The sequence below is a fragment of the Anolis sagrei genome, chromosome 3, assembly GCF_037176765.1.
Source record: "Anolis sagrei isolate rAnoSag1 chromosome 3, rAnoSag1.mat, whole genome shotgun sequence".
NCBI classification, from domain to species: Eukaryota; Metazoa; Chordata; class Lepidosauria; order Squamata; family Dactyloidae; genus Anolis; species Anolis sagrei.
In genome coordinates, this window is record NC_090023.1 from 177,731,126 (window position 1) to 177,755,289 (window position 24,164).

Genomic DNA, 24,164 nt, shown 5'->3' on the forward strand with positions numbered 1-24,164 from the left:
GGCTAAGCATTTGCCTATAGACTTTTCCATATTGTATCACTTATTGTAAGGTATCAATTAATATTTTTGCAACCATGATGAATTCTTTTGCAGTAATGCAATCTCCTTCAACTGGCGCACATCTACAAAGGACTTAGGTGGTGTAAGTGCTTTGTGAACTCGAGTAGACATTGAGAGAATCATACACACACAGCATTGCAACCACACATAGTGCTCCATTTTGGGTCAGATTTAAGTGCAAACAATTACTGCAATAATTATATACAAATAACTATACAATTGCAATAGTAACTTTCTGCATTGGGTGTCTGGCACAGTCCTGGTGATAAGTGTGAATGACGTGAAAACCTGGTTATAGTCATATCAAGGAAAATGTGTTGACTTATGTTAGGTCAGGTTGGAGAATTGTATACTATATTATGATTCTAGTTTAACCGATATGGATCCATCTTATGGAATTCTGGGGTTTGGAGTCTAGTGAGCCACTAAAGCATCACTTATTCATTTCCTTCTCTGTTAATTCTCACTTCTCCTGTCAAAGCAACAACCTGGCTCTCTTGTTTTTCTTATATGTGTATCACAGGAGTATACTTGTACCTGGATACATCTACATCTGTGAAAAAAAATAAGGTCTTCTCAGAATCCCCCTTTCAGTACTAAATAGTTATATTGTTATGCCACTGTTGTTTTATTTCACTTGTTGCTGTTTTTATGGATTTTAAATACGTTATTTTAACTATGTCAATCGGGTTTGTCCCCATGTAAGTCGTCCCGAGTCCCTTTGGGGAGATGGAGGCGAGATACAAAAATAAAGTTGTTGTTGTTGTTGTTGTTGTTGTTGTTGTTGTTATAGTCTGGTAATTTCAGTAAGCTGCTAATGGTTGCACCAAGACTGTGGCACGGCTGGCTGGGTGTCATCTGCATTAAGATCACCACTGACAGAAAGGTCATGAATTTGAAGACAGCCCAGGTCAGAGTGAGCTTCTGACCCAATTTGTGTAGCTTGCTGTCGACCTTTGCAGCCCAAGACAGTTGCATCTGTCAAGTAAGACAGTTGCATCTGTCAAGCCAGCATGAGACTTTAAGTCCGGAAATTGAGCGCTCTGTGTCTCCTGCAGTTAATGAAAGCAAAGGCCACATTCCAGAGAGGGGCCCATAGAAGTCTTTCTCTAGGCAAGCTAGTTCAGAAGATGAAATGCCAGATGGAGAGGTTAAGGAGCTGATAAGGAGGTGGCTCCGTTTTCGCACCAGGACGGTGGCACAACTGGCTGGGAGTCAGCTGCATTAAGATCACTACTGACCGAAAGGTCAGCCCTGGTCAGAGTGAGCTTCCGACCAATTTATGTAGCTTGCTGTCGACCTTTGCAGCCTGAAAGACAGTTGCATCTGTCAAGTAGGAAATGTAGGTACCGCTTATGCGGGGAGGCTAATTTAACTAATTTACAAGGCCATAAAAATCTCCAGCAAGCATGCAAAGACTGAGGAAGTACTTCATCAGTGCCACAAATGGATGGTGACGTGACAGCTCCCCTGGTGGCCAGAATACCCTCATCAAAAAAGCTGGAATGTTAAATAGCCTCTGTGTGTCTATCTATATATGTGTTGTGTGTTTATGGCATTGAATGTTTGCCATGTATGTGTACATTGTAATCCGCCCTGATTCCCCTGCGGGGTGAGAAGGGTGGAATATAAATACTGTAAATAAATAAATAAATATTATTTATTTATTTATTTACAGCTTTTATATTCTGCCCTTCTCACCCCTCAGGGGACTCAGGGCGGATTACAGTGTACACATATATGGCAAACATTCAATGCCAATTTTTGACATACATATACAGACATACACAGAGGCTATTTAACTTTTTTTGGCCACCAGGGGAGCTGTCACTTTCATCGTCCATCTGTGACGCTGAGGACGCACTTCCGCATTCCCCGCATGCTTACCCGCTGGAATGCTTTGCTGGAGTCTTCTTTATGGCCTCATAAATCAGTTAATTTAGCCTCCCCACACTTTAAGGTGGTACCTTATTTTCCTACTTGACAGATGCAACTGTGTTTCGGGTTGCAAAGGTCGACAACAGGCTACACAATTGGTTGGAAACCCACTCCAACCCGGGCTGGCTTCGAACGCATGACCTTTTGGTCAGAGTGATCTTAATGCAGCTGACACTCAGCCAGCTGCGCCACAATCCCGGTGCTCCCACAATCCTGGTGCTCATGAGTTCGAAACCAGCCCAGGTCGGAGTAAGTTAACAAATAGTTAACAAATATGTTATTTTTAACTATGTTGATTGGGCTTGTCCCAATGTAAGCCGTCCTGAATCCCTTTGGGGAGATGGAGGCGGGATACAAAAATAAAGTTGTTGTTGTTGTTATCTTCTATGTTAATTTCAGTAAGCTACTAATAGTTATCAACAAGCACACTCGTATGTTGAGAACTCCATTTCCTCCCATATATATGTGTCCTGGGACGTGGGATCTGTACATCCAAGCACACGTATACACTCAAATTTAACAGAGCTTACAAGTGGCCGTTTTAATAGTGCGCATTTCACTCATAAGATGAAATAACAGAATAACAGGCTAGCATACTTTAAAACAGCCACTCCCTTGTTAAAACCAAGTGTCCAGAAATAACTTCGATTTAAATGGGGGAAAAATAACACAATAATAGTTATTCCAGACCTAAAACTGGAATGCCTGCAAACTGTTTTGCCTCTTTTCCCGACCAGCTCTTACACTTTCTGACACAAGCAAATTTTGAAGGTGCTTGTTCTAACTCTACATTTTCCCAATACAACTTGTATTTTTTACCACTCCATGAGCACAACTTTAATACTTTCTTTTCATTGTTAAGAGTGCGGCTTTACCCCCAAAGCTTGGCATACTTAAAAGCAGCCTATGTCAGATTTAAACTTGCTGTGTTATGGTGGAAAACTCTGAAGTTTTGTCAGCTATGTGGTGGCAACTACTTTTTGTTGGGTTGTTGTAGGTTTTTTCGGGCTGTATGGCCATGTTCTAGAGGCATTCCCTCCTGACGTTTTGCCTGCATCTATGCCAAGCATCCTCAGAGGTAGTGAGGTCTGTTGGAACTAGGAAAAAGGGTTTATATATCTGTGGAATGACCAGGGTGGGACAAAGGACTCTTGTCTGTTGGAGCAAGGTGTGAATGTTTCAACTGACCACTTTGATTAGCATTTGATGGCCTGGCAGTTGTTTGGTGTGGCTTGTTAGTGTGTGGGACAATCTTTTGTTGTGAGGTGATAAGATGTCCCAGAGAGGAAACAATCAGGGGCATCGAATCACCTCTCAACAAAAGATTGCCCCAGGCACTAACAAGCCACATCAAACAACTGCCAGGCCATCAAATGCTAATCAAGGTGGTCACACCTAGCTCCAACAGACAAAAGTCCTTTGTCCCACCCTGGTCATTCCACAGATATATAAACCCATTTTCCTAGTTCCAACAGACCTCACTATCTCTGAGGATGCTTGCCATAGATGCAGGCGAAACATCAGGAGAGAATGCCTCTAGAACATGGAAATATAGCCCGAAAAAACCTACAACAACCCAGTGATTCCGGTCATAAAAGCCTTCGACAATACTTTTTGTTGATGTTCAAAATGCTAGTCCTGCCTTAAAACCTGCATTTTCAGCAACACTAATGGTCAATCATGATGGTGTGAACATAACAAAAGCAAGGAAGAATCACAAGCTAGAGGACTGGAATTAGCTAAGACAACTCTCAGACATTATCAGTAGCCACAGATCCCATTGAGAAACATATTTGACACCACATCATCCACATTCTAGTAGATTTGTTGTCCTTCTTTCAAAAGGATCACAACAAATTGCTACTCCAAAGACGTGAAATGAGACACAACACTGGTTACAGAATCTCAAAGAGTATGGAGGATGTACACATACAAACGTGAGTAGGATATGTGAAAATAGGGAGATTTAGAAATAAACTCTCTCCCGTTGATAGTGTAAAAAACAGAGCAAATGAAAAAGAACAGTACAAAGAGACTCAAGACACATGAAGTGTTATTCAAAGCAGTAGATTATATTTTAAAGCAATAAATTTAGATCATAGTAAGCAAAGTTAGTTTCACTGAGAATAGGTTGTTAGCCCCTACAACAACTGAATCTGTGGGACATACATAAGTATTTACTAGTTGGAAATGACAAACTTATATTACTGTACATAAAATAGCAAAAACTAATGCTTATTGAGCTCCTGTGAGTTTTACAAGCTGTATGACCACATTCCAGAAGCATTCTCTCCTGAGGTTTCTCCCACATCTATAGCAGGCATCCTCAGAGGTTGTGAGGTCTGTTGAAAACAATGCAAGTGGGGTTTTTATATATCTGTGGAATAATGTCGAGGGTGGGAGAAAGAGCTCTTGTCTGTTTGAGGCAAGCGTGAATGCTGAAATTTGCTACTTTGATTAGCATTGAATAGCCTTGCAGCTGCAAAGCTTGGCTGCTTCCTGCCAGGGGAATCCTTTGTTGGGAGGTGTAAGCTAGCCCTGGTTTCAACATTCACACCTATCTCAAACAGACAAGAGTTCTTTCTCCCACCCTGGACATTCCACAGATATATAAACTTCACTTGCCTAGTATGTGTGTATATATTTGTGCATATGTGTCTGCTTATATATATGTGGTTTTGCGCATGCATTGTAATGTATTTTTTGTTTTTGGCTTTTTAAGTCTCTTCCGCTGTGTCTTTCAGTGTTTTTATGAGTGATGATCACTCGTTGGCCGGACAGGTGTATCGTGTCCAAATTTGGTGTCAATTTGCCCAGTGGTTTTTGAGTTATGCTAATCCCACAAACTAACATTACATTTTTATTTATATACTAGCTGTCCCCTGCCATGTGTTGCTATGGCCCAGGCTGTGTATATGAGTGATAATAATATTTATTTGATCAGTCTGGATCTTTCCTGCCCTTGCAAGAGGGATGTCAGAATATCATTTCTGTTGGGGGACCAGGCTGTGTATATGTATTTTGTGTGTGTATATATGTGTTCATGTCTGTGTATATATTTGTATATATGCGTATATATACGTGTGTATATATGTGGTATAAAGGTAAAGGTAAAGGTAGTCCCCTGACATTAAGTCCAGTCATGTCTGACTATGGGGTGTGGTGCTCATCTCCATTTCTAAGCCGAAGAGCCAGCGTTGTCCGTAGACACCTCCAAAGTCATGTGGCCGGCATGACTCCATGGAGCACCGTTATACGTGTGTATATTATTTGTATTGTGTTTATATGTGTATCTGTATATTGTGTATATGTGTGTGCTTGTGTATATGCATATATGTGTGTATGTATGTGTATAGGTGTATACTGTGTATGTATATTTGTGTGTGCTTGCATATATATGTGTGTCTGTATGTATATGTGCATGAGTATATGTATATTATGTATATGTGTGTGCTTGTGTATATGCATATAAGTGTGTTTATATGTGTATGTATGTGTGTATACTGTGTATGTATATTTGTGTGTGCTTGCATATATATGTGTGTGTGTGTCTGTATGTATATGTGCATGTGTATATGTATATTATGTATATGTGTGTGCTTGTGTATATGCATATATGTGTGTTTATATGTGTATGTATGTGTGTGTGCATGTGGGTATATTTGTGTGTGCTTGCATATATATGTGTGTGTGTATGTATGTATATGTGCATGTGTATAGGTATATGTATATATGGTTTATTTTGGGGGTTTTTTTAAGTCTGTTCCACTGGTTTTTTGTGTGTTTTTAGGGGTGATGGACACTCGTTGGCCTGATAAGTGTATTGTGTCCAAATTTGGTGTCAATTCCGACAGTGGTTTTTGAGTTATGTTAATCCCACAAACAAACATTACATTTTTATTTATATAGACTGTATATACCTGTATACCTGAAGTCGCATTTGCAATGCAAATCCCAGCAGCCATATCCAACATAGCCATTGCTAAGGAATGCTAGGTGTTGCAGTCCAACAATATCTAGAGGGCCCCGTGATTCCCACCCAATTCAGAAACAGCCTTGTACTCAGCTCTGCTTCTGATTACTTTAGCAAATGCATGAAGCTGACCTGGTACTTTCCCTAACTGAGCTATTACATTACTGTATTTCATGGCATTAGTTTCTGAAAAAAACTAATGGCGGAATTTGTTCTCACCGGAAACAGGGCGACCTGTGTGTGTGCCTGCTGCAACACCAATTATTTTGCTGTGCCATTTTTCGATTGCATTTTAAATTACCGTAAGCCATTCTGAGCATTCTTTCGGTAGGAAAGATACAGAAATATATAAAAATAAGTATAATGTGGTGCTTCTCTAGTACAGTATCTCCTCTCATATATTTCCATCTTTTCAATGAAGGCACTGAATGAATGAGACATGACTGAACTTTCCAGTGAAACACATTTTACACATAATGTTGCACCTTTACGGAAAGTCTCATTCATTCAATGCCTTCTTTCATTTCATGCCAGTCAACACAGTTCTATATATTTGGTGTCTATCAGCAAGAGAAAGGTGAGTAGGGGGCAAGGATATGTTATCCAACGGAGGAGGAACTGCCCAACTCCCACTTCCCTTCCCAGGAAGTTCGCTTGTCAACACATTCCCTATCACCTCCGTGTCATATTGAAGCAAAAATAACCCTGCAATGTCTCCCTGTCATTTCTCAACGCCATGCTCTCTGGATTCTCAAATGTGCTGCTCATTACTGTTGACAACTTCTCAAATTTTCAGGCAGAATATTTAAAAGTCAAATTTCCTAAGCATAACAATGTTTATGAAGTTCCCACCTTCTGAAATAAGCCAATAATTGACATTCACTTCTATTCCAGTGAGCCAGAGAGGCACAATGGGTTAAAACCCTTGTGCTGGCTAGACTGCTGACCTGAAAGTTGCCAATTTGAATCCACAAGACTGGAGGAGCTCCCATCTGTCAGCTCTAGCTTGCAGGTACATGAGAGAAGCCTCCCAGCAGGATGGTAACCCATCCGGACATCCCCTCGGCAATGTCTTTGTAGGTGGCCAATTCTCTAACACCAGAAGCAACTTGCAGTATGTTTTAAAGTCACTTCTGACACGATGAAAAAACCCTTGCATTCCATCTTAAGAAGAATATTCCGGCAATGTTTAAATTATCTTTCAACAGATTTGTGAAAGGCCGAGTTTCTCCCATGGTCTTAAGGGCATTACCATAGGTCTTTAAATCCTTGTGTGTTATTGTTTATATGTGATTTATATTAATTGTATTGTTGCTTGTTTTTGCTTATTGCTTTTTGTTTTATTGATGTGTTGTCGGGCTTGGTCTCATGTAAGCCACTCCGAGTCCCTTGGGGAGATGGTGGCGGGCTATAAATAAAGTATTATTATATTATTTGTTATTGCTTATGTTTTTAATTTGCTTTAAAATGTATTGTTATTGTTTTGCTGTTGTTGTGTTGAGGCCTTGGCCTTTGTAAGCCGCATCGAGTCCTGCAGGAGATGCTAGCAGGGTACAAATAAAGTTTAATATTATTATTATTATTATTATTATTATTACCCTTAAGATCGTCTGGGGAAGCCCTGCTCTCAGTTCCACCTTCATCGCAAGCATGGCTGGCGGGGACGAGAGACAGGGCCTTCTCAGTGGTGGCCCCTCGGCTATGGAACGCCCTCCCTAAGGACATCAGATCGGCCTCCTCCCTTTTAACATTTCAGAAGAGAGCTAAAACTTGGCTTTTTGAGCAGGCATTTGCAAATACAGTGTAACGACATAGGAAAATGGAATGGTTTGATGATATGCTTGGATGATGTTTTTAACATGTATACATGTTTTTATTGATTTTATTGATACTGTTATGGTTTTATTATTTGATTGTTTTATGATATTGAATTTGTATTTTATGGTCTTGGTACCAACTATAAACCGTCCTGAGTCACCTGCGGGCGGAGAGGGACAGTATATAAAGGCAGTAAATAATAAACAAACAAACAAATAAATAAAAAAATGCCCTTCCAGCCCAGCCCTCTGATTGTTGCACTTTCCCTTGGCACTACTTAAGAATCATTGCATTTACTCTGAGCCCCTGAACCCAGCATCAACTTGTTGTTCAGCCATGATATTGTTTCTATGATGTTGCCTATTTATGATGTTTTATTGATTTGTTGTTGTTGATTGTATTTTTCTGTGCTTGTTTTAATCTGTAATTCTTGGGCTTGTCCCTTTGTAAACTGCCCTGAGTCCCTTTGGGGAGATGGAGGTGTTGTTGTTGTTCTTGTTGTTGTTTGAAACACAACAAGATGAGTCCAGAGCAGACACTCTGCTGGCTGTTGAATTGGATTACATGTCGGACACTTCCCAAGTGTCTAGGACTGTGTGATGTATCGGCGAATAATGCGTGCAGATCCCTGTAAGGTGGCCTTCTGCAGCTGGCAGATGGCAATCTTGTCAGCGCCAATTGTGTTTAAGTGCAGGCCAAGGTCTTTAGGCACTGCACCCAGTGTGCCGATCACCACTGGGACCACCTTTACTAGTTTGTGCCAGAGTCTTTGCAGTTCGATCTTTAAATCCTCGTATCGTGTCAGCTTTTCCAGCTGTTTCTCTTTCTGTTTAATGTTTATGCTTTTTGTGTATGAGATTTATTTTAATTGCTTTGTATTGTATCTGTTATTGCTTGTATTGCTTGTATTGTTGTATTGTGGGCTCGGCCTCATGTAAGCCGCACCGAGTCCCATGGGGAGATGGTAATGGGGTATAAATAAAGATTATTATTATTATTATTATTATTATTATTATTATTATTTAATCCTGCTGTCGCCTGGGATTGCAACATTGACAATCCATACTTTGTTTATTATTATTATTACTAGCCATCCCCTGCCACGCGTTGCTGTGGCCCAGTCTGTATATATGTTTTGTGTGTGTGTATATGTGTATATATCTATATCTATATCTATGTCTATCTATCTATCTATATATGCAAACACACACATATACACATATATACAAATATATACACAAATATATAGATAGATGGGTGTATATGTGTGTGTGCATATGTGTGCATACGTGTGTACATATTTGTGTATTTCTGTGTATATATGTGTATATGTAAATATATGTGTATGTGTCCATGTATGTGTGTATGTCTATATGTATGTATATATTTGTGTATGCTTGTGTACATGTGTGTGTGTGTGTGTGCCTGTATGTATGCATGTGTATATGTATATGAGTGTATGTGTATATGTATATATAGTTTATTTTGGGGGGTTTTAAGTCCGTTCTGCTGGGGTTTTTTTTGTGTTTTTAGGGGTGATGGACACTTATTGGCCTGATAGGTGTATTGTGTCCAAATTTGGTGTCAATTCCGACAGTGGTTTTTGAGTTATGTTAATCCCACAAACAAACATTACATTTTTATTTATATAGATTATTATTATTATTATTATTATTATTATTATTATTATTATTATTTCCTTTGCTCAAAGAAACACTCTCCCACGATCTTTTAGAAAGACAACTGGGGTTTTTCCCCCCTGGTGAGGATATTGAATGGTAGAGTAACTATCTGACAAATATACTTCATTGGCTGCAGCTTCCTGGAAGTTGTGGTAGACTTGACAAATTATTATGGCACCGAGTATGGCTTGGCTCAGAATTTGGCTTTCCGCCACTGGCCAGAGGCCACCTTGCATGCCACGTACCCCGGCATGAACAGTAGCCTTCTCATAAGCGAGGCGTGCCATAATACAGAAATGTGTTGGCTATGAAAGACTGCTTGGAATGTCTGGGAGGAGGAAGTAGGTTTCTCTTAAAAATGCAAGAAGTGGTATTTTTGGTTGCCAGTAAGAGTGCTTCAAGCAGAAATGTAGAAATCCTCGCAGTACCCCAGAGAAGGACAAAAAGTTATTCCTTCTCCACTAAGTTTCCAATTTTGAAAATATGCACTTGTTAATACAAATGTGCTTTACATATGTAGCTGTGGAGAGACCTATTTTTTTTAAAAAAGAGGGGGAAAAACTGCTTACACTGAATAATCAAAATGTGTATCCCATGTAACTTGACTTTGTCACATGCCAACTGCCTGACAGCAAGCCAGATGGAGGACTGCATAATAAGCAAAGGATGGATTTTAGCTACTGGTTGTTGTGGCAGCTGATGAAATAAATTACCAAATTATTTTGTTGTTAAAAAGAAAACGAAGGTGCCAGTATGAACCCTCGCAACCCATCAATCGAATGTAAAAAGGAGGCAGATTACATTTATTTATTCATCTTGCTCCTCAATTGCGGTTTTGAATGCAATCAATTGTGAAGTTCTGCCTATGTTTCTCCCTGAATCAATTCCACAGTATATTCCAAGACTTAAGAATTTGTCTCTGTACAATTTAAAAGTTGAACTGTACCCAGAAATAATACATTTGGCTCTTGTCCTGAAGTGCTAGTGAACAACACATATGTTCTAACTTTTCTACTGTGTACAGGACCGCAAAAAAAAAAAGACATTCATTTCTTCCAAACAACTGTTTTCCAGACTTAGCTACTGACTTTCATGAAGTTCATACACAGATCCATTACCCAGTTTCCATACTAAGTATATAACAGTGATGAGATCTTTCATATCAGGCCCATCATAAAAATCATATGTTGTTTTAAGATGGATCTAGACAAATTAAATAATTTAGTAAATTTAAATATTTGGGGTTTTTTTGAAGGTAGAAAGTAAGATTAAAAAAAACTATATGAGACTGCCAATAAGTCCTATGGCAAGCTAGGCTACTTAAGAGTAGAATTCCAATTGATTAACAAAAAAAGATAGAAGGGACATTAGATCGGCCTCCTCCCTCCTGACATTTCGAAAGAAAGTTAAGACCTGGCTGTTCGAGCAGGCATTTGCAGACGAGGTATAACTGATAAATTGAGACTCATGGAACGACATGACGATGCGATGGAAAATGATTTTAATGATGAGACACTGAGAACTGTATTTTATAATTGTTTATTGTTATTGTTTTTATATGGATTATACTATACGTAATTGTTTTTGACTGTATTTTATCTTGTGGGGCATTGATTGCCAAATATAAACCGCTTCGAATCGCCTCCGGGGTGAGAGGCGCAGTATAAAAGCATAGTAAATAAATAAATAAATATGTGGTTTTGCGCATATGTTGTAATGTATTTTTGTTTTTTGGCTTTTTAAGTCTCTTCTGCTGTGTTTTTCAGTGTTTTTATGAGTGATGGTCTCTTGTTGGCCTGATAGGTATATTGTGTCCAAATTTTGTGTCAATTCATTCAGTGGTTTTTGAGTTATGTTAATCCCACAAACGAACATTACATTTTTATTTATATAGATACAGATCATGGCTGAGATTCTAGATCAGCTATTCAGTTAAATACAGTCAACCAAACAGCAAGTCTTGCCCAACCTGCCCTCTGATAGATCACTACTATACCTCTGATAGAGAACTGTTATGATACTCAGGCTTTGTAGACCCTGTCAGCTCGGTTAACATCACTGACCACATAATCAACCTACATATTTTAGTGAATGTTCCTCAATGCTTGTAATTTGATATGGATGTTGGATGTTTATATTTTAGGTTAGATATAATTTATATGTATATGTATATTTATATGTGAGTAGATCAATAGGTCTCCGGCGGGAAGGTAACGGCACTCCATGCAGTCATACCGGCCAAATGACCTTGGAGGTGTCTACGAACAACGCCGGCTCTTCGACTTAGAAATGGAGATGAGTACCACACCCCAGAGTTGGACACGACTGGACTTAATGTCAGAGGAAAACCTTTGCCTTTATAATTTATATGATGGATTACGTTTTATTTAATTTTAGGCATCCTGTTATAATGTGTTTTTATATGTTGGATTATTTTGCATTATTATGTTTGTATTTGTTGTTGTATTGAGGCACTGAATGTTTGCCTTTTCATTTGTTGGAGTCTGTTCTGAGCCTCCTCAGTGAGATAGGGTGGAATGTAAATAAAGTCTTATTATTATCTAATTTAATGGACAGCAGCAGCTCCAAGAAACAAGAGTTTTTTTTCCTGTTCGCTGGGATGCCGCAGAGCAATATTCCCTCCCATAAGCCATAATGGGACAATAATGATAAGGAGGATCATTGTCATAATCTTTTATCACATTGGAGAATGGCTGAAGGAGTGGGATAGAAACATCAGTCTGCTGCATCCCAAATGACAGTAAGACTATCGCTTGCAATGGTAGCTGCATGGTAAATTAGAACTGAGGGATTTTTACGAACCCAGCATATGCTTTACACTACTGAATACTTAGAAACTGTGAAAATGAACCACTTATACGTACATAGCTTTTAGTTAGATCTTTGTAAATAGTGTGCCACAAACACCTTAGTGCAAGCAAGGGCAAACTTTTTTGCCCTGGGACCGCACTGTGAATCTGGCCAGGAGGGAGGGTCAGGCGAGGAGGGAGAGTGGGGTGGGCCCAGGAGGAGGCAGGGCTGGGGGCAGGTGAGCTTAGAAAGGGGCCGGGGCAAAGGGCTGGAGGGACGGAACGGGGACGGTGCAAAGGGCTGGAGGGATGGGACGAGGCAAGGGGCTGGAGGGACGTGCCAGGGTGAGGTGGGGCAAGGGCAGATCACCCTCTGGCTTTTCTCTCAGCATAAGGATGGGGCTGCTTGCCCAGTACTTATGCTGGAAGGAGGGTGAGGCTTTGGAGCACCCTCAGCCACCATCTGTCTAATCCTTCTGCCAGCGTCAGGACGGGGCCTCTCCTCTCCCGATGACAGGAGAAGGGAGAGGCAGGTGCCGGTGAGGGGAGTTCCCTCGACCCCCACTTGCCTCCTCCCCAGGGCCGGGATTTTCCCGGCATCAGGACAGAACTGCCCACCCAGTCCTTATGGTAGGAGGAGGGACCAAGGATGCACGCAGAAGGCTCCCAGCCACTGCATGCTTTCCTCCCTTGTCCTTTGGGTATAAGGATGAGGTAAGCCACCCTTCTTCATGCCCGGAGAATGGGGAAAATTTTGGAGGGCTAGACATTAGCACCCAGAAGGCATGGACCTTAGTTTGCTCATGCCTGGGTTAGTGTGTCAGCTGCAGTGCATAGGTTTATTGTACCAACATAATGGGGAACAACAAAAAGCTTGAAAATGTTTGTTATTAGCTTACAAATCATGTTTTTTAAAAATATAAATGAAAGGTTTTCATGAGGATGTTGTGTCTTCACAGATTTCACTGCTACAGTTTATGTATGTGTCCATATCTCTTACAAGGGGTTGGTTTAACCCAGGGGTCCTCAAACGTTTTAAACAGAGGGCCGGGTCACAGTTCCTCAAACTGTTGGAGGGCCGGATTATAATTTGAAAAAAACGTGAATGAATTCCTATGCACACTGCACATATCTTATTTGTAGTGCAGAAAACACTAAAACAATGCAATAATAACAAATATAAACGTATTAGTATTTCAATGGGAAGTGAAATACTAATCAGCACCGGGACTGTGGGGCATCTGGCTGGGAGTCAGCTGCATTAAGATCACTACTGACCAAAAGGTCATGAGTTTGAAGCCAGCCCGGGTCAGAGTGAGCTTCGGAGTAGCTTGCAGCCCGAAAGACAGTTGCATCTGTCAAGTAGGAAATTTAGGTACCACTTATGCGGGGAGGCTAATTAACAACACCATAAAAATCTCCAGCAAGCATGCAAAGAATGAGGAAGTACTTCGTCCGTGTCACAAATGGAGGTGAAGCTAGAGCTCCCCTGGTGGCCAGAATACCCTCATTAAAAAAGCTGGAATCTTAAATAGCCTCTGTGTATCTGTTGTGTGTCAATGGCATTGAATATTTGCCATGTATATGTACATTGTAACCCGCCCTGAATCCACTGTGGGTTTTTTTTTTTTTTTGGTCGTGTCAGGAGCAACCTGAGAAACTGCAAGTCGCTTCTGGTGTGAGAGAATTAGCTGTCTGCAAGGACATTGCCCAGGGGACGCCTGGATGATTTGATGTTTTATCATCCTTGTGGGAGGCTTCTCTCATGTCCCCGCATGAGGAGCTGGAACTGATAGAGGGAGCTCATCCGCCTCTCCCCGGATTCAAACCTGCGACCTATCAGTCTTCAGTCCTGCCGGCACAGGGGTTTAACCCACTGCACCACCGGGGGCTCCCTGCGGGGTGAGAAGGGCGGAATATAAATACTATAAATAAATAAGTAATAAATAAATAGGTGTGGGCCTGCTTTTGGCTGATGAGATAGGGTTGTTGTAGTTGTTGTTGTGTGCTTTCAAGACTTAGGTTGACCCTGAGTGGGTAAATGACCTTGAAGGGCCATGTCCGGCCCCTGGGCCTTAGTTTGAGGACCCCTGGTTTAACCTCTAGTTTGGTAATAAAAATGTATCACTGTGCTGCGAAATGATGCATAGCTGGAAAGTGTGTCTCAAAAGCCCTGCTGTAGATTATGAATCTGTCAATGCGGTTATGAATTTCAGTTGATTTTTTTAAATGACAGTAACTAAAACTTTATGGAAATAGACCTTAATCTGATAAGCAACATTTCTGCCATAAAGAGACAATTCTAATCACTGTTAAGATTTATTTCAAGCGAGAAAAGACAACTGCAATATCTAATCCAATAAACATCTATATAAATAAAAATGTAATGTTCATTTGTGGAATTAACAGAACTCAAAAACCACTGGACGAATTGACACTAAATTTGGACACAAGACACCTAACAACTCAATGTATGTCCTTCACTCAAAAAAATGATGTTGTCATTTGGGAGTTGTAGTTGCTGGGATTTATAGTTCACCTACAACCAAAGAGCATCCTGAACCCCACCAATGATGGAATTGAACCAAAGTTGGCACACAGTTCTCTCATGACCAACAGAAAATACTGGAAGGGTTTGGTGGGCAGTGTCCTTTGGTTTTGGAGTTGTAGTTCACCTACATCCAGAGATCATTGTGGACTCAAACAATGATGGATCTGGACCAAACTCTACACGAATACTCAATATGTCCAAATGTGAACACTGGTAGACTTTGGGGAAAATAGAATCTTGACATTTGGGAGTTGTAGTTGCTGGGATTTATAGTTCACCTAGAATCACAGAGCATTCTGAATCCCACCAACGATAGAATTGGGCCAAACACAGAACCCCCATGTGGGTCACAGCAACGCGTGGCAGGGGACGGCTAGTTTAAAAATAGATTTGGAGCTATTTGGAGCTACTATTTATTACAGAACCTCCTTTCTGTTTCTCATATGTCTCCTAGGAAGTGTTTAAAATTAACACAAGCATGACAACACAGCAAGCAGATGATACAGTGCATAAGTCAATGTGTTAGTTGTACTAGAACCATGCATAACAGAGAGTAAGTGCATCTACCAATCCACTTAGAAGTGCTCAATTTGCATGGAATTCAATGGGAAAGAATGAAGCCCTTGCTCGCAGTACTTGATCTTGATTAGTTCTTACCCAGGAGTTTAAGTTTGCAGTGTCCCCTTTTTAAGCACTCCAGAGGTTCAGATGTTAGTACTCTGTTTCCAGTTAGCTGAAGAGGAAAAATATGTACAGAATCCCACAGCAAGTCTGACGCAAACACGACACAGAGAAATGGGAAGTTCCTTAGACGTACCAATGTCCCCTTACCTCTTTGAGACTCTGTAATGTGCTGTGGTCAGTTTCCCAGTCTGAGGGTCATGCACAGTAGCTCGGCTCAGCTACAAAAAGAGAAAGGACAAGGGCTTACTCTAATAGCAAGCGTCTGGGCCAAGCCACAGGCAATTAAAAGGGTTCTGATTGGTCTGGATATTATGTAATGCTCAGCTCGGAAAGAATGCTTAAAAGCATCACAGTAGCCAGGCTACTAGGATTCCCGTTTTCAACTCAAATCGGAGAGATAAAATTTGCTTTAATTGTCCTTTCACTTTTTCTCCCCCCAAATGGAAAAGTATGTGAGCCATTTGTGTGCAGAGTTTCACAGAAAACTTCTCCATCTCCAGAAGTTAAATGCTCTTTTTTATCTTTGTTGTCTCCTTTCTTAAAAAAAAATCTATATGCAAATGCTAGTGGGATTTTTAAAAATAAATAAATATGCAAACTGAATTTTTTTGGAACTTTGTGAAAAATAGAAGTTGATGTTTAAGTTCAAATAATGCACTGTGAGATTTTTTGGATTAAAAAGTAGAATACTTAAAAAAATGTTAATAAGATAACACAACAAGCACTTCCATTTTTTAAAAAATCTATATGCAAATGCTAGTGGGATTTAAAAATAAATAAATATGCAAATTGAATTTTTTTGGAACTTTATGAAAAAATAGAAGTTGATATTTAAGTTCAATAATGCACTGTGAGATTTTTTTTTCAGATTAAAAAGTAGAATACTATTGAAGCAGGCCTTTCTCAACAACCCTCAATTAGCAGGCTATTTCAGCCTGGCAAGGCTCACATGGCCAACGTTGTAGAGCTTCGTGATTTTTTTAGTACAATGTTTTAAGGACAACCTCAGTGATCTGAGGCCCAGGGATTTTTAATGATAATGATAACAATAAATGGCGTTATTTATTACATTTATTTTATATGGTTTATGTAATACAGTGGTTCTCAACCTTTCTAATGCCGTGACCCCTAAATACAGTACCTCATGCTGTGGCGACCCACCGGATGGAGAAAGCGCAAGGCAGGCGAGGGGGCTTTGCGTGAAGCCAGGCCACGCGACGAGAACCCCTCGCCCGCCTCGCGCCCTCGCCGGATGGCGAAAGCACAAGGCGGGCGAGGGGGCTTTGCGTTAAGCCAGGCCATGCATCGAGAACCCCTCGCCCGCCTCACGCCCTCGCCGGATGGCGAAAGCGCAAGGCGGGCAAGGGGGCTTTGCGTGAAGCCAGGCCACGCGCCGAGAACTCCTCGCCCGCCTCGTGCCCTCGCCGGATGGCAAAAGCGCAAGGCGGGCGAGGGGGCTTTGCATGAAGCCAGGCCACGCGCCGAGAACCCCTCGTCCACCTCACGCCCTCACCCGATGGCGAAAGCGCAAGGCGGGCGAGGGGACTTTGCGTGAAGCCAGGCCACGCGCCGAGATCCCCTCTCCCGCCTCGCACCCTCGCCGGATGGCGAAAGCGCAAGGCAGGCAAGGGGGCTTTGCATGAAGCCAGGCCACGCGTTGAGAACTCCTCGCCCGCCTCGCGCCCTTGCCCGATGGTGAAAGCGCAAGGCGGGCGAGGGGGCTTTGCGTGAAGCCAGGCCACGCGTCGAGAACCCCTTGCCCGCCTCGCGCCCTCGCTGGATGGCGAAAGCGCAAGGCAGGTGAGGGGGTTTTGCGTGAAGCCAGGCCACGCACCAAGAACCCCTCGCACGCCTCGCTCCCTCGCCAGATGGTGAAAGCATGAGGTGGGCAAGGGGGCTTTGCGCATGGCCAGGCCCCGTGCCGAGGACCCCTCACCCGCTTCGCCGGATGGTGAAAGCGCAAGGCGGGTGAGGGGGCTTTGCGCAAGGCCAGGCACAAACGAACATTACATTTTTATTTATATAGATTTGTTGAGTGGGGGGGGGGGGGGGGGGATAATGTTGTGCTTTTGTATTATGGAATTTTTGTTTGACCAATTTGTTTGCTGCTTTGAGTCCCACCCATTGGAGAAAAGCGGGATATGAATAAATAAATAATTGAAGGGAAGACAGGCTATAAAAACAGGGAGCAGGGGACAACCTTGTAGTGCCTAATATTAAATTGTGAAAATTAATTGACGTTAATGGGATCATCCAAATCCATAAGACTGGGTTTAAAAGACTATTTTTAATTGTGTTTTATTTTTGCTGCTCTGATTTAATAGTGTGTCAAAATCAGAGGACTGTGTTGCACTCATTAGAAATTTGTTTGTTATTTAGCCAAGCCCCCAGAAATTTGTAAAAACAGCACAAAATTCTACAAAATGAGCTGCAAAGAGATGTCTAACATAACAATGTGCCTGGCTCCAACTAAACAAAGCTGGAATTAGCGGTCAGGCTAGTCGTTTCTGTTACAATGAGAATATACAAGTGCTCATCCTCTAATACACAATGCCAATGCATAGTCCTGCCAAAGCAACATCTTCTGTAGTTTTTCTGCACAGGGAAAAGGCAGGTCAACTTTGTTGAGTATATTCTAGAAGGACGTTCTTCAAATGCAAAGATTTGCCAGATTTTGATGGAGAAAAGCAGAAAGGAGATCGCTACATTGCATAGGGGGATTATCCACAAGCATATTGCAATAGACTAAAAAAAAACCTAGCAAACAAGAACAGAACTTCTGGTTAGAGAAGGAATCTGGGAAACCCGCCAGCAACAGTTTGTTACACTATTTGCAAATAGTAAGAGATTGTCCAGAAAAAAATAAGCTTCTGGCTATTTTTTTCTCCTGATGAGCACCATAGAGGCACTCATTATATGGACAGCATATATGAAGTCTTACCTTTTGCTAATTCTGTAATGTGCAGTCTCCAAGACTCCCGTTATGGGGTTTGAAATGGTGGCTCGCCTCAGCTGTGAAGCGAACCAATCAGAATAGTTGAATTACAAGGTATATACAGCATCACATCAATCCGACCATTCAGAATCCTATGATGGAGCAGAGGCTCCAGCAGGGATCATGTTCCTTAAGACAGTTTATACACTTACAAGATAGTATCCACCTTTTAGTAACATACAAGGACACAAATTCAACTCACCTGCACCTGAAGAAGCAGGCTATTCCTTATAGTTACTGAAACCACATTAAAAATTAGATAGAACTATTTACTTTGCTTGCGGGAAAGTTTCTTGTACGTATTTGCCATTGGTATTGCAACAGCAAAAATCAGTGTGGCATAGGGTTTATAGGTTGGATTACGAAACCAGAGACCAGGATTCAATTCCTTGCTTGGCCACCGAAATCCAGTGGGAAACCTTAGCCAAGTTGCATACTCTCTGTCCCAGAAAAACCTTTAGGGTGGCCATAAATCAGAAACTGCTTGGAGGCCCACAACAACAATTGCAGTGTGATGTTTGTGTTTGTCCAGATTTACTTGTGTGTGGCTTAAGATAGAGCTCACTTAACTCCTGGAACTGGGTTAAACCCTTATGCTGCTGAACTGCTGAGCTAAAGGTTGACAATTCGAATCTGCGAGACAGGGTGAGCTCCCGTCGTTGCCATCTCCAGTTCCTGCCAATCTAGCAGTTTGAATACAGACAAATGTGACTAGATAAATAGGTACCACCTCCGTGGGGAGAAAAAAAAAGAGACCCTCCAAGCAATCCTGGAGTGAATTACTGGGAGCGGTCAACCCCCCTGTTCAAGGAGCTCCACTGGCTGCCGTTTATTTTCCGGTCTTGATTCAAGGTACAGGTTCTGATCTACAAAGCCCTGAACGGTTTGGGACCCGTCTACCTGCGTGACCGCATTTCCGTTTACGAGCCTACATGATCTCTTCAATCTTCCTTCTCTCGCTCCCGCCCCCATCGCAAGTGCAACTGGTGGGGACGAAGGAGAGGGCCTTCTCTGTGGTGACCCCCCGGCTCTGAAACTCGCTCCCCAGAGATATTAGGCAAGCCCCCACCCTGGCAATCTTTAGGAAGAGCTTGAAAACTTAGCTGTTCCAGTGTGTTTTCAATGAATGAATGAATTCCCTGACCTGACCAAGTCCTGCAAATGCCCTCTTAAGCACTTTATCTCCCCTATTAGTGCAATCAAATCTCACTTATCCCCCGGATCCCCTGTCCAGACACACTAAACTGCTGTCTCGCCTAGTGTTTTTAATTTTTTAACCCTTCGGAATTGGCCCTGCCCACTGAGATTTATCCCTCCATCTTAAAAGTTGCGATTTTATATTGTTGATATATTATTTATAATGTATTGTTTTGTATTTTATTTTATTGCTGTGTTCTATTGCATATTGATGTATTGTATTGTGGGCTTGGCCTTGTGTAAGCCGCCCCGAGTCCCCTTGGGAAGATGGTGGCAGGGTATAAATAAAGTTTTTTTTTTATTATTATTATTATTATTATTATTATTATTATTATTATTATTATTATTTATTGCCAGCCACTCAATCAGGAGGTGACAACATAGGCTCCTTGGCTTGAAAATGGAGCCAGAGATGAGCACCGCCTCCAAACGCCGGCAATGAAAGGAGAAGCTTCTGCCTTTGTTTGTGTTTGTGTGCCATTGTATATGATTGTAAAGGCTTTGAATGTTTGCCTGTGTATGTAAATGCTGTAATCCGCTCTGAGTCCCCAAGGGGAGTTGTTGTTGTTGTTCATTCATTCAGTCGTCTCCGACTCTTCGTGACCTCATGGACCAGCCCACGCCAGAGCTCCCTGTCGGCCGTCACCACCCCCAGCTCCTTCAAGGTCAGTCCAGTCACTTCAAGGATGCCATCCATTCATCTTGCCCTTGGTCGGCCCCTCTTCCTTTTACCTTCCACTTTCCCCAACATAATTGTCTTCTCTAGGCTTTGCTGTCTCCTCATGATGTGGCCAAAGTACTTCAACTTTGTCTCTAGTATCCTTCTCTCCAATGAGCAGTCGGGCTTTATTTCCTGGAGGATGGACTGGTTGGATCTTCTCGCAGTCCAAGGCACTCTCAGAACTTTCCTCCAGCACCACAGTTCAAAAGCATCGATCTTCCTTCGCTCAGCCTTCCCTAATGTCCAGCTCTCACATCCGTAGGTTACTACAGGGAATACCATGGCTTTGACTATGCAGATCTTTGTTGCCAGTCTGATGTCTCTACTCTTTACTATTTTATCGAGACTGGACATTGCTCTCCTCCCAAGAAGTAAGCGTCTTCTGATTTCCTGGCCACAGTCTGCATCTGCAGTAATCTTTGCACCTAAAAATACAAAGTCTGTCATGGCCTCCACATCTTCTCCCTCTATTTCCCAGTTGTCCATCATTCTTGTTGCCATAATCTTGGTTTTTTTGATGTTTAGCTGCAACCCAGCTTTTGCGCTTTCTTCTTTCACCTTGATTAGAAGGCTCCTCAGCTCCTCCTCGCTTTTGGCCATCAGAGTGGTGTCATCTGCATATCTGAGGTTGTTAATGTTTCTTCCAGCAATTTTCACTCCAGCTTTGCATTCATCAAGCCCCGCACATCGCATGATGTGTTCTGCATACAAGTTAAAAAGGTTGGGTGAGAGCATGCAGCCTTGCTGGACGCCTTTCCCAATCTTGAATCTTGAATCTTGAATCGTTCAAGATTGGGAAAGGCGTCCCCAAGGGGAGAAGAGCGGAATATAAATGAAGTGTATTATTTTACCCAACAACTAACTCAGACCAAAGTAGAAGGTGGAACCAGGTTTTTATCTCTCTGGCACCTCTTGGATAATTTTTCAATGTTCAAAGGAAAGATGCTGGGTATTGTGTGAGTCCAAGCCTAACTAGGGAAGAGTTAACCAGAGTGCAGATGAGAGTTACATGTGGCTACTTCCAAGTGTCTTTCCCGTGAAGCCTCAGTGAAAGCTCAACCAGGAATCTCCTGCTGAAGGAACATTTTTTTAATTCATATACTGCTATTGACTATGGCACAGCTATTCAGAAACATGTCTACTTATAGACTGGTACTGACAAAGCAATGCATGAGATAGCAGGAGAAATTAGAACTTACCACTGCACCATGACAGAGACATTTGGGCACTATATGAGGAAATAAAACTGGACTTCTAAATCTGGGTTCCTAGGCAAGCTCATTGGGTGGCCCATCACTGATTTAAAAGTCTTGCAATTTGTTACCTGTTTCCTAAATCTAATCACCTTATATACACAACATGGGTTTTCTTTAAAATCTGCAGCAAGGATGGGCAACTGTTGTTAGCTAAAGGCTGCATGACTACTGCAACGCTCTCTACGTGGGGTTGCCTCTGAAGACTGCCCAGAAGCTGCAGCTAGTCCAACGCTCGGCAGCCAGACTACTAACGGGTGCTGGGTACAGGGAGCACACCACTCCGCTGTTACACCAGCTCCACTGGCTGCCAATTAGCTTCCGAGCACAATTCAAAGTGCTGGTGTTAACCTATAAAGACCTAAATGACTCCGGCCCTGTTTACTTCTCCGAACGTATTCTCCCCTATGAACCATCAAGATTATTAAGATCATCTGGAGAAGCCCTGCTCTCGGTCCCACCGGCCTCGCAAGCGCGTCTGGTGGGGACGAGGGACAGGGCCTCCTCAGTGGTGGCCCCACGACTCTAGAACTCTCTCCCACTGGAGATCAGAACCACCCCTTCTATCCTGACATTTAGGAAACAGGTGAAGACTTGGTTATGGAGACAGGCATTCGACGAGTGAGCCAACACCCTGAGATATGGATGGAGGATGATGAGCAACGATTTTAGTGTAACGACTGACCCATTATAGTTACTGATTGTAATTACTGTTTTAATGTTTTACTGTAATATGTATTCTGATGTTTTAATGTTTTACTGTAATATGTATTATGATGTTTTATTGATTGTATGTGATATTATGGTTGGAAACCAGTCTGAGTCCCTCAAGAGAGATGAGAAGTTCGGTATACAAAACTTTTAAATAAATAATAAATAAAATAAATGAGACCCAGAAGAAGTTGTAGGTCCGTTCCCCCACTCTGGAAAACATTTTGTCCACTACTGGGGGATGATTTTTTTAGGTTACTTGGGAGTTTTGGTTTGCAATCCATGGGCTGCTTTAAGCCCAAGGCTACCCAAACAAACATAAATAATATATAATTTATTTATTTGACCAGTCATATGACCATTTCAAAGTACAACACCAGTAAAGGCTACCGTTTAAAGAAAAAAATTGAAAACAGCCCACACCTCATGCCTTCAAAACAAAATATGTCTGTCAGATTTAAAACAGGTTTGAAGGGGGAAGGACATAAGGTGTTTGAGGCAAAAAAGAGCCACAAAAAATGACCCTTGAAAGCACACATAGGCTCATTTCTCACCGTGGTCCTACATAATAATGGGTTACAGTCTGGGGATCTATTTTTAAAAGAACCAACCATTTTCAGGCAGGGATAACTTTATGGATCCCACACTGTAAATGCAGGGTTACTTTGGCTCTTTCAAGAGCCTGGACTATGTATAAAGTAACTGCAAGGCGCACTGATAAATCACTTACACACAATAACTTCCAACAGCAGAGGAATACAAAATACACGGCCATCTATCTCTGTGATGGGTACTGGGATTCAAAACTGTGTCTGCATCTATCCTTATTAATTTACCTTTGCATAAGTAATATAGAAGAAAAATAGTAGTAGTACACTACAATACACTAGTAGTATAGTGTAAAAATCCTGCATTATGTTGTTTTATAATGTTGCGTTATAAATTTAACTGTGTTATATTTTAAATTATATGTGACTGGACTTGTCCCCTGGTAAACCGCCTCGAGTCCCTTCAGGGAGATGGTGGCAGGATACAAAAATAAAGTCATTATTATATAATATATTGTTCTACTGCCTTCAAGATCGCGTTCCAAACATGCATGCACAAGATCAACTCTACTAAATAGCAGAGAAGAGTGTTATATTTCTCTATCATGTTATTCTGAAACTGTTTATTTTGTTATTTTATGTATTTATTTTGATGTTATTTTTGCTTCTTGTATTATATTTTGCTGTACTGTAATTTTGGGCTTGATCTCATGTTAGCCACCCCGAGTCCCCTTTGGGGAGATGGTGGAAGGATATAAATAATGATGATGATGATGATGATTATTATTATTATTATTATTATTATTATTGAGAAAGTCTAGGAGGCCACGGTGATGCAATGTGTTCAACTCTTGTGCCACTGAACTGCTGACCTGAAGGTTGGCAGTTTGAATCCGTGGGTTGGGGTGAGCTCCCACTGTCAACCCTAGCTCCTGCCAACTTAGCAGTTCGAAAACATACGAATGTGAGTAGATAAATAGGTACTGCTTCTAGGCAAAAGACGCTCCAAGCAGTAATGCCAGCCACACAACCAGGAGGTTACAACATAGGCTTCTCAGCTTAGAAATGGAGAAGAGCACCTCCCCAAGAGCCAGAAATGTGTACCGCCTCCAGAAGCTGGAAATAAAAGGAGAAACTTTTGCCTTTGTCTGTGTATGGGTGTCTCATTGTATTGTAAAAAGGCATTGAATGTTTGCCTGTATCTGTTAATATACAGTAATCAG

General features: G+C 41.6%; 1 protein-coding gene across 3 annotated transcripts in view; it reads right to left on the minus strand.

Annotated features, from left to right (window-relative positions):
- The window catches only part of P4HA1 (prolyl 4-hydroxylase subunit alpha 1), a 74,477-nt gene that overhangs the window by 20,474 nt on the left and 29,839 nt on the right, over positions 1–24,164 (minus strand). For 2 of the 3 annotated variants that reach the window (XM_067465702.1, XM_067465701.1), the window contains exon 9: positions 18,458–18,528. In XM_067465702.1, the coding sequence (XP_067321803.1) occupies positions 18,458–18,528 (71 nt within the window). Of the gene's footprint in view, positions 1–15,663; positions 15,735–18,457; positions 18,529–24,164 lie in introns of all 3 variants that reach the window. The other variant, XM_060768812.2, reaches the window with a different exon arrangement.